Genomic DNA, 12,065 nt, shown 5'->3' with positions numbered 1-12,065 from the left:
TCTAAAATCTTATAATCTTGCCGATTAAAAAGGCCTATATAGGCACTATACAAACTTTAACTGGTGGTAGGACCTCTTGTGAGTCCGCACGGGTAGGTACCACCACCCTGCCTATTTCTGGCGTGAAGCATTAATGCGTTTCGGTTTGAAGGGTGGGGCAGCCGTTGTAACTATACTTGAGACCTTAGAACTTGTATCTCAAGGTGGGTGGCGCATTTACGTTGTGGATGTCTATGAGCTCCAGTAACCAATTAACACCAGGTGGGCTGTGAGCTCGTCCACCCATCAAAGAAATAAAAAATAAAAAAATGAGAATTCGACCTCACATCTTAATTGGTGGCGTTAACCCACTTAATATCCCGCGGCCCGTCAGCTCGCTCACCCATCAACGCAATAAACAAAAAATAACCCTCGAAATAAAACACACAATTGACTAGCCATCTTTAATTTTTATAAACATTCATTATTAAACATAAAATCTTCATTCTAAGAACAAATCAATTTAATTCTATACAGAACACAAGTGCTTACTCCGAACGTACGAATTATTCAAATTAACTTATACAATAATAATATATAGATATTTCGAGTCTCTCTCGTTTGACAATTCCGAGCGCGGGTAACAGAAACGAATTTCAAAAACACCTTTTTTCTTCACTGTCTTTTTGACAGTAGGTACAGAATATATTTTTACCGCCAAAAAAAATGTCATTTTGACAGCGCAGATAATATATTTTATTTCGAAATATAAAAAAAGGTTCCGGAAACACTATTCTTTTGTATTCAACAAAACCTCTAGGAATATTATGTCATGAGGGGAATGGGTCGGGCTATGCCCCAGGAGTCGCCGTTTGCGGCGATAATCGCTTTTCAAACGAACCAATCCATTACATAATCCAAATATAGTCTGTCCTTTTCTCGCGTGAAATTCTCAAACAGAAAGGACACTTGTCGTATTTATTTAATTGAGCATTAAAATAGTTATACGCTATCCTGCTCGTGAGCGTATAGAAGTTACGAGATAAAACATAAAAACCTTAAATCGAACATACAACAGATAAAGTACTTAAAATGTAGCTGTAATTTAAAAAAAAAAACGACTTAAATATATGGCAACACATTATATTGCATTCGCACATCGAAATGACACACTTTATAGAGATCAAATTTAATTTAAGACCAAGGGTACATGTTAATATTCGAAATTGAATTTTAAATATATATAATAACTAGCGGCCCGCTCCGGATCCGCTCGGGACTTTAACAAACATTTCAACGATATTTGACGTAGTTTTGTTTTTTTAAATAAAAGAACACTTATTGCGGCATAACTATAATAGTTAGACATATGCTGTCACGACACTTTTTGTAAATAATAATGTGTTCTACAAAGTCGTAGTACATTATTTTATTCTATCATCAATAGTTTTCGTAGGGCAGGCGATGTAAAGGATATTTTAGGTAATTTTTATACACCTTGGGTTACATTATTGGAGTTTTAGTAAGGATCCCTAATTTTTTTCAAAAAAGATTATAGCCTATGTCACTCGGGAATATTGTAGCTTCCAAACGGTGAAAGAATTTGTCAAATCGGTTCAGTAGTTTCGGAGCCTATTCAATACAAACCAATAAACAAATCTTTCCTCTTTATAATATTAGTATAGATATAGATATCGAGGGGTGAAAGGCTATTTGGTTTACGTGACATTTCGGTTAACACGCGACATTTATCTCTGTAATTAAAGGTCCGTTTGGTATCAGCATTAACAGTTCGATGTTTTGAATTGAATTTTAATCACGTTTACCCTATTCGAATATCTGAAGAACTTATTTTTGTTAGAAGGATATATTTTCAGAATTCAAATACCAAATGGCTCTCCTGTTAAGTTGCAAAATATCACTTAAACAAAATAGCTTTTCACCCCTTGATGCAAACAATTACCACGACGGAAGTACACGATCAGACAAAAAAATTGATTTTAAAACGTTTATTTATGGCATTGCGACTTCCGTCACGCGCGTTGCAATGGCGTCCAAAAAACTGGTCTATTAATATTACACCATTCCTAGAACAGTATTATATTCAGATACATCTGTCTAACGTTAAGAAGACGGACTCATTGAAGCAGTAATCGCGAAAAATAAACTTTAACTGCCATGTAGGTCACCGGTGCCCTACGCGGCGCGCTGAAGTAATTATGTCGATTTACTGTTACTAAAGCGCCGGAATATGTAATAGACTGTAGGAAAGACGAATCCGAACGATACTGAGAATGAATCGTTTTTCCAAGAGACTAAAAGATACATTAACAAACAATAGAAGGCAAAGTTAGGCGCTTTTTTTTTATTGCTTGGATGGGTGGACGAGCTCACAGCCCATCTGAGTAGTTACCGGAGCCCATAGACATCTACAATGTAAATGCCGCCACCCACCTTGAGATATAATTCATAATTTTAATCTCTCAGTATAGTTAGGTACAACGGCTGCCCTACCCTTCAAACCGAAACGCATTACTGCTCCAATACGACCGCCAATTGTACTTTTTTTTTGTATTTAATGATTCGCATTGTTTTTTTTTTTGGTGTACTATAAATAATACTCTTTCCCTCTATCTCTCTCTATCTCCCTATCTCCATCTATCTCTCTCTTAGTCTCATGATTCATTTTAAAATCACACTTCGAAGGCCAAAAAGACTAACGGGGTCATTCACCTCGAGCGCCCTCTATACTCTGACTGTATTACATTGCGTGCCAAATATAGCTTTTTAAATTTATTTATTTTGAGACGTTTTTATTAACTTTTTATGTCACGTAATTCTTATCGACTTCAAGCCGTCAGATTTACTTGACAATTCGCATCAAGTACCGATGACGCTGCAACAACTTTTATGGCTTCGCTCCAATATTTCGGTACCGACAGCATAACAGAATATGAAATTTAATTGTTAATTTCGGTTTGCTGTTTAAAACTGTTTATTTTTAATTTAGTTTAGACGAATATTTCGCGGGATTATTAGTATTTTTTTTTATTAACGCCCTCTTGTTACATATTCTATGTTGAAATTACGCGGGCGCCATAAATCACCCGTCGATTATACCGAAGCGAAAAAACAAGCATTTTCTATATTATGAATCAAAAATATTAGGTACTTTCTTAATGTCGAATGAAACTAGTGTCATTTCGATAATAAAAAAAAAACAAAATAATACGGCTATAATTTTTTTTTGAACTGGCAAGAACACGGTTCAACTATCGCGTAATACAATATAACCTTATACGCAAATAAATCAAAACATAGGAACGTTTTTGAACGAAACAAAAAAAAACTTTTTGACTAGTGCCCAAGATCTTTCACAAATATACGAAAAAAAAAAACAAAAAAACACACATCCGAATAAATATACTTAGCTTTTAAAGTAATCTTAGCACCATATTTGAAAATAAAAAGAAAATCACACGCCATTAACTCTATACGTCTGGCGTTCCACACCAAAATTATTGACACATGTCAGCTGTCAAATTTTACCCTACTGCCGAAAGAGGGTAACCTTTTTAACACCGCAATCTACATCACGTTTTTATCGCACTATAGTTGTGTGTATCGCCATTTTTTAAATTATCTAATTTAAACAGAAATATACCGATATTAAAATAACAACAAAACATGTGCCGTCGCCCTAATGATAATAAGCCATTTCCGTATTTAAGAAGCATATTTTTTTTACTTAATATCTATTAGCTTAAAAAGAATTGACAACCTTTCCTTTTTCAAAGTCGGTTAAACGATATATTTTAAATATATATTTTTTTAAATATTGCAACACAACGTCTAACCAAGAACAAGATGGCCGACTTATCAATTATATTGCAGGTCAGGGCTGTCCGAATACAGAGCGCATACAAAAGCCGCGTCAAGACACAATTCTAGGGCTGTCAAAAGAATATATTTTTCGTAATGTTCCTAATATATTTTCATTCAGAAATTATTTATGTGGGATAATTTTTTTTATCGTTTATTCTAACAGAACGCTATCTGCAGTTTTAGGTTGATTATACCTTAAGGATAAACTTAGTGTATGCGAGCTATGGAGAGGGTTATGCTTGGTGTTTCTCTACGACACCGGATCAGGAATGAGGAGATCCGTAGAAGAACCAAAGCCGTTGACATAGCCCGTAGGATTAGCAAGCTGAAGTGGCAGTGGGCAGGCCACATAGCGTGAAGATTGGACCGCTGATGGGGCAGAAAGATCCCCGTGTGGAGACCACGTATTGGGACGGCCACCTACTAGATGGACCTGGCGAAGATCGCTGGGTCACGTTGGCATTTGACCGATCCCACTGGACATCAGTTGGAGAGGTCTATGTTCACCAGTGGACAGGCTGAGATGAATGAATGAATCAAAATATTTTTGAGACAACCTGCATTTATAGAGCTATTATTAATAGAGCATATTTTTTTGTCTCTAAATAATCTGTGGACAGCCCTAGTTTAAGCCAATGTCTATGATGTTTTTTTTTGCAACGGACTCAAATGCAATGAAGATGTTTCTTATATTACAAACTAGTGATATTTCCAATTGGTAAGTAACGAGTTAAGATTAGAAATGTTTTTTTTTTCTATTTAAATAACTTCATAAACTCGATAATGGTAAAAATACGAATGGCCACATTGAAAGATTTAAAAATTTTAAAATTTCGTTTTCCTTAAAAACTAGATATACGAAAATTCTTTTTTTTTCTTCTTTTCTCGAAAATCTTAAAACATAGACAACTTTTTCCCGAATAAAAAACGTTTTTTTTTCTTTCTTTTTAAATAGTTAATTAATTTTGTACTAAACATCCGGCCAAAGCGGTCTAAGACATTTCTCTGTTGTACCGTAAAAACGATCGCTTCTTCAAATTTCAAATTACCTCTATTTAGCTATAAATTCGAGGGGTAAAAAGCTATTAGATGTAAGCAACATTTTTGCAACTTTACAGGAGAGCTATTTAAAGTTTAAGCATTTGGAAAAAATATATTTTCTTTTATTGCCCTTGTAGGCAGACGTGTGGTTACCGTCACCCATGGACTTCAGCAATGCAGAGCCAAGCCGCTGCCCAACGTTATAAAAAAAAAAACTACTTCAAATATTTAAATGGAATAAACTTAATTGAAGTTCAATTGGAAACATCGAACTGTCGATGTTGATACCAAATAAAACGGACCTTTAATTACAAAGAAAAATGTCGCTTGTAAAGCGAAATGTCACTCAAAACTTTCACCCCTCCCATATGTTTGGGGGCGAAATTTTTGGAAACGCACCACTAATAATCATAGAAGCACCAGTAGGTAATATGGAGAAATTCTTTAACCCTAAGAAGACACAGAACAACAGCAGAGTTTGAATTGAAAAAAAAAATATGTGTACGATTTTTTACCTATTTTAGTGAGCACACGGAGCTTCTAACCTGGTGACGATGCTAACACTAACCCTAGCAAGAGTCGTGCTTCGCAGAATCTACAACCGGATCGGAAACGCGACGCACTGAGAAGATCCGGCGAGAAACTCAGTGGGCTGTGTCTGAAGGTAGCTTTTGAAGAAACGAGCGCTTACAGTAGCTTTCACCGCACACCACATCACTTAACCTATCATCACATTCCGTTCTGATCACAGATACATTGACCCGATTTGCTTTGAACGGCGTTGCCATGTTTAAATTCTTTTTTTTTTAACAATCAGTTAACATAGTTTTTTTTGGACATCACTTTGAAACCCGAATCTTAAAAATTCAATTCACGTTATTTGCAATTGCATACAATTTAATGCATCAAGTTTCGACTCAACGAATTTTTCCAACATTCTCATTTTTTTTTTTACCAATTAATATGTGTATGGGGTATTAATAGGGTATGACTCGGTTAGACAAATGGAAATCACCACTATAAACCATACAGCCAATAAAAAAAAACGTAGTCAACAAAACACCTCAATTAAATATTACCCTAATTTCTGGACGATTGGGATAAAAATTATAGCACCCTTGTAGAATTCTCAAAATATGGCAACACCGGACCAAGCACCGCACAATACCCAACATTCAACATTCCTTGTCTAATAATTCTTTTCTTCTTTTTTTAAATATATCTATCTATACCTTTTAATAACCACCAAAAACTTTCGCTAGCCTTTATTAAACTAGTAACTTATAAGAAGACATTATGATAAAATAAAAAAATAAAAAAAAAGTATTGCCATTTTTGTGTGACCAAAAATTTATAAAAATTTACTATCTATGGTCGCAAGATAAATCTTTTAAAAACTAAAAAAAACTTCTAAATTTGTTACGAACAGAAAAACAACTCACATCCGCGATTAAGAAACTAATCACGACATCCAAAGTTACCATAGACAACAACTTTTTTAGTGTCTTTGAAATTTTGATGACTGGCTACATTTTTGCCGTTCCGTGAGCAAGCCTCGTTGTTAACGGGTCCTTCGAATCTCTTGACTGGGGTTCAATATATGAGACATTGACATGTGCCGCCTGAAAGAGACGAAAACAGTTAGACTGCAACTTTGATTGACCTCATGTATCAACAGCTTTTGTAACCGCTTCGCGTCAAGCGAACTGTGAGCTAGTCTCATCTGCTCTACAGACTCAATATTTTTGCTAATTACACAAGTTGGGATGACTTGATGATAATACCAGAGTCCGATAACAGCAAAAAAGGAATGTCGCCATCCACTTTGAGGCTTGAGGTTGAGGTCTTAATTTTTACTGGACGAGCTCACAGCCGCCCTGGTGTTCAGTGGTTACCGGAACCCATAGACATCTACAACGTAAACGCCGCAACCCACCTTGAGACATAGGGTCTAAGGATGCCCGACCTTTCAAACCTAAACGCACACGGCTTCACGGCAGAAATAGGCGGGGTGGTGGTAACTACACGCGCGGACTCACAAGAGGTCCTACCACCAGTAATTACGCAAATTATAATTTTGCGGTTTGCTTTTTATTACACGATGTTATTCCTTCACTGTGGAAGTAAATCATGAACATTTGTTAAGTACGTATTTCATTGGACAAATTGGTACCCGCCAGCGGGATTCGAACACCGTTGCATTGCTAGATACAAATACACCGGACGTCTTATCCTTTAGGCCACGACGACTTAAGCAGTAATTAATTTGGAGTAACCATAGCATCCCAAATTCTAAAACAGAGTAAATTACCTTAGACCTCTTTCGCCTCTAAATAACAGACCGCATAGAGAACAATTTTTCATTTCCATTATATTTTCATTTTTGATGTTCACTTCTCTATGATCCTCAGCCTTCGTGTCTATGGTGGACGTTTTAGTATCTGTACATTGAGCATTATCTGTGGTTTCCCTTTTGTTGTGTTTCTTTTCCGGTGTATACAGTTTTGGTTTTAAGCCTAAAAAAGATATGTATGTATGTATGGTCTATGTGTGTGATCAATGTTGCCCGATCACTCTTAATTGACATTTTCAGATTATCCTATTATTAGCATTGTGGACACAGATGATTGTTATAGCTCTGATTTTTCATATAAAATTTTATAGTGGTATAGTCCCCGGCATGTAACTTGGCAAGAGTCGTTAGATGCGCAGAAGTCGTTTTTTAGGTCTCTTTGGTTGTCAAGCGGGACGCGGGGAAAGACGTAGCACCGTTCCGAGCGCGCGATTGGTGAGTCAGTCGACTCTCCCCTCCCGCACCGCGTCCACGTTCCGTTCGCTCCGTGATTACACATGCGCCTACTAAATTGTAGAACCCTTTGTTTATATTGAGTTTTTGTTACGAGTTGATAATTATTATTGTTTTAAATTTAGTTTTTGTTACGAGTGTTATTCTTTTAAATTTGTTTGCAATGCCAGGACCAAATACCAATGTCCATATAGTCGATTCAGTCACTGAGCGTTTTATTATTTACGCCAGTGACGACAGCGACTCTTCGTTATATCAACGATGAGGAGCCAACTCCTTCCACCAGCTCAGATGCTACCATAAATTTAATCCAAGGGGTAGCACTATTAGAAAATGATAGTGACGACGGCGACACATAATTTTTAATATTAAGTATACTTTTTTAAATAAACTTCTTAACTTTTAATTGTATTTTATTTATAACACCTAATACACTTCACGAATTCCTCTCTTTTCTTTAACTTTCATCTAAACACACAGGCTTAAAAGCAAATTATGGCAAATAAAAAATTAAATAAAATTTAATTAAATGATATGCGGGCAATAAAAGTGACCATTTTTTGTTGCAATGTGCACTATGCGCGACATTACCCCCACTACACCAAAACCTTGCCAACTTACGTGCCGCTTACTATAACAGATTATTAATTTGGCTAATGAACATTTTATAATAATAGATAATTCAAACAAATCACACACACTCATCTGTACCCAAACTAGGATTCTTTGTACTGTGAGGACCCGATACTGACTTATGTTGTTATATATAGTTAAACACCAACATATATAGGTTTATACACAAAGACAAAGAATAATAAGCATGCTATCATACAAATGTTTGTCTGATTTGAGAATCAAACCCAAAAACAATATTTTTATATGCAAAAGTTTGGTAAATGAAACCCTAGCAAGTACTGTAAGATAAATTTACAAATCATTCAGTAGTTCCGTGACATTAGCTTAGCTTATTCATATGGATTTTGTAAGCTGTGATGAAGGAATCCACCGGTTGCAGAATTTTCTCAGGTTTTTTTGTCCTACCGATGCTGATAGCCTTGAGAGCTTATATCGGCGTTACCGGACGATTTTCTCAGTATTACACCAGCAACGGCAATTGCCAACCAACTTAAACTTGTACTAAGACATTTTGGGGACCATTTTAGATGGATTCACCACCATTCACAAAGTAATAATTCATTCTGGTCGAGTTTGGGAATGACTATCATGAAACACAATTGACTTTTCTATGTATTTCTTTTATTGCTTGAATGGGTGGACGAGCTCACGGCCCACGTGGTGTTAAGTGGTTACCAGAGCCCAAAGACATCTACAACTTAAATGCCTTGAGACATGAGTTGTATCATTTGTATCAGTACAACAGCTGCTCCGCCCTTCAAACCGAAACGCATTACTGCTTAGCGGCAGAAATAGGCAGGGTAGTGGTACCTGCCCATGCGGACCCACAAGATATCCTACTACACTACTACTTTTCTCTCATATTGCCACAATGGGGTTGTTATGTTTCTTAAGTTTCAGTAGCTACTACATCAATATATCTCCAACAGTTCAGTACTTTATAAATATTAAAACTTATTAAATAAAATATTAATACTTATTAAAACTTACTGGCTACAATGACTATGTTGGGCACACCCATAACATTATGCGGGGAGTCAACTTGATTCGCCTTTATGCTCATGTCTGTCTCAACCATGCGACTCAAGGGCGCTTCATCACTGGAGCCATCTGTATCGATCTGATGAGGTCTTGACTGACGCTTCTTTACTCGCTTCCTAAATCTGCAATAAAATATTTCTTTCCTGTACTGTGAAGAAGCCCTCCTTGCATCGAGTTACTGATAGACATCAAATTGGCCGCCATCCACCTCAATACATGAGGTCGAAGATTGATACCTTTATTTATTTAAATCATGTCACTCATATTCCGCTTGTGTGCTTTTTATTGCATAAATGGGTGAACGAGCTCACAGCCCACCTGGTGTTAAGTAAGTGGTTACCGGAGCCCATAGACATCTACAACGTAAAAGCGCCACCCACCTTCAGATATAAGTTCTAAGGTCTCAAGTATAGTTACAATGGCTGGCCCATCCTTCAAATTCAAACGAATTACAGCTTCACAGCAGGAATAGGCAGGGTGGTGGTACCTACCCGTGCGGACTAACGAGAGGTCCTACCATCAGTAAAGCATTAGTGAAAATGGATGTAGTGTCCTCCATGTTCTTTCTATACTTATATATCAATCTTTTTAATGTACATGAAAATATTGAATGTACATGAACTGTCACATAAACATCAAACTTACTTTTGTACTATAAAGGGTGTTTCTTTTCTAAAAGTCATAATATATAAATAGGACTAAATTACATAATTTCTTCCAATTGGAGTCAGGATGTTCGGCAATAAAATAAAATGATTGTTGAGATATATATGTATCTTATGAAAGTGTGAACAGAAAGTTTTTTTTTTTGTCCAATGTCTTTATTGTAATTCGAATCATACTGAGGCACAAAATCTGGTCCAGGGATAGCGTGGAGTTGGCTACCTGCTACCCGCCCATTATAATAGTACGTAGGTTCATAACAATTGCAATTTTGGCAACAAATAAAGCATTCTGTTTTTAATTTACTTCAGGGTTTTGGGTCAGTTTGGGGAACACTCCCTCATCAATTCATTGTAACTCATTTTTTTTACCCATAAGTAACAGTATTTATAAGCAGTATTATTGAAAAATGATACCTTCTGCAACAATATCTGAAGAGAACTATGGTCTTTCTAGTATTACTGATGTCCTTGAACAAGAATGACCGAGAACTGTCAGTTTAGTTAGTAAAAATAACCAACACTTATGTTTTTATAATATTTTTTGTGGACGTCAATTGTTTTTCGTACCTCTTACGCGGTCTACGCTGAGCAATAATAGGTTTCTTGTTAGTCTCCTCATTATTATTGATATTGATGTATTTCTCGCATGATGCCTGTGGTCTCTCCGCATCTGTACTGCTTGATATGCTGGTCTTATCGCAAGCAAACAGATCTGTACCGTTACTTAACTCATTGCTGTCTATTTGATCACTGTAATAAACACTTAATTATCATTATAGCTTTAGGTTTCTTGACCAATAATGACCCCCCTAATGTTAATCCATTACCGAAGCCCATACAAATCGTGAAGTCAATGTTGCCACTCATCTCGAAACATGATGTTGAAACCTATGACGTATTAGGGTTATGCCATCTCTTTGAACAAAACTCATCATTGCTTCACAGCCAGTAATGGACAAAGTTTGTACTTATGTATTGCATTGTGTCCAAATTACCCACTTATTTTAATTTTCTTGGTATAAAAATTTTTAAAACTTCAATAGTTCTACTTTAGGAAATTTATTGAGATAATTGACCAGAACTATGTTTGCACAGCAATTTTCAATGTCTATAGGGAATTATGAGGGTACAGATGAATGGCTTTATTTGCATAGTGAAATACAGATATTTTTTTTACTTTTCTTTACCAAGCACATCTAGAGAGCTGATTGATGATGGTAAGAAATATTGTGAAATTAAAATTATTTGTGTTGTAAAGTTCATACCTATAATTTGATAAATCACTCTGTGCCTCTAATTTCTTGATCTGAAAGGTGATGTTTATTCTTTTGTATATTTCTTGAGTTATATTCAGGCATTTTTCGTATTTTGAATCAAGTCTCTCGCCTGTAATCGCCCATGACTCTTGAGTACCTTGTAAAGTCGACATTTTGTGTAAAAAACCCGTCTTGGAGCACTTCTAGGCACGCTGTCATCAGTTTCATTTACATCCAATGTATTTAGATACATTTTCTTTTCAATGCGAACATGTTACTATGAGATTCCCCCCAATTTTCCTGATTTTTTTTGTGTTGAATTTTATTTGAATGTGTCGATATTAAAACCACATTTTCGTTGTCGAATTATCTAGAAGTTTCAGTAAATATATGCAAAATGTTATTTCGAATTGTATTCTTTATGTAAATTCGCTGATTTATCAAGGTTTCGTATTCACAAACACAAAGACCTGTACTTCAATTCTTATTTTATGGCACAATAAAACTGTCACTATCTGAACTTCAGGTCTACGGCAACAAGACTAGATAACGCTACATATATAAATATAAAACGATTGACTAATAAAAAATAATAAATAAACAAATAACAATAAAATAAGAGCCTTTCCGGCTTTTTTTTTTGTAAATTTTTTGACGTTTTAATTTAGTGTTGCAACTTCACATGATTAATTGCACATAAAGATAATTTAAATGCGAATCATAGACAAACCGAAAAAATGAGGGCGATTGTCACAA

The 12,065-nt window shown here is 35.7% G+C and overlaps 1 protein-coding gene across 1 annotated transcript; it reads right to left on the bottom strand.

Moving 5' to 3' along the window:
* Positions 1 to 429: 429 nt before the first annotated feature.
* On the bottom strand, positions 430 to 12,031 carry LOC114246629 (uncharacterized). Its single transcript, XM_028179251.2, has 5 exons — positions 11,319 to 12,031; positions 10,621 to 10,803; positions 9,338 to 9,510; positions 7,217 to 7,421; positions 430 to 6,527 (listed from the first exon to the last, which is right to left on the bottom strand). The coding sequence occupies exons 1-5, from the start codon at positions 11,480 to 11,482 to the stop codon at positions 6,467 to 6,469; spliced, it is 786 nt and encodes a 261-aa protein (XP_028035052.2). The 5' UTR covers positions 11,483 to 12,031; the 3' UTR covers positions 430 to 6,466.
* Between the last annotated feature and the right edge of the window lie 34 nt (positions 12,032 to 12,065).

This window comes from Bombyx mandarina, chromosome 11, assembly GCF_030267445.1.
Source record: "Bombyx mandarina strain Sakado chromosome 11, ASM3026744v2".
NCBI lineage: Eukaryota > Metazoa > Arthropoda > Insecta > Lepidoptera > Bombycidae > Bombyx > Bombyx mandarina.
Note: the sequence above shows the minus strand (reverse complement) of the source record. Positions and strands in the feature narration are given on the sequence as shown.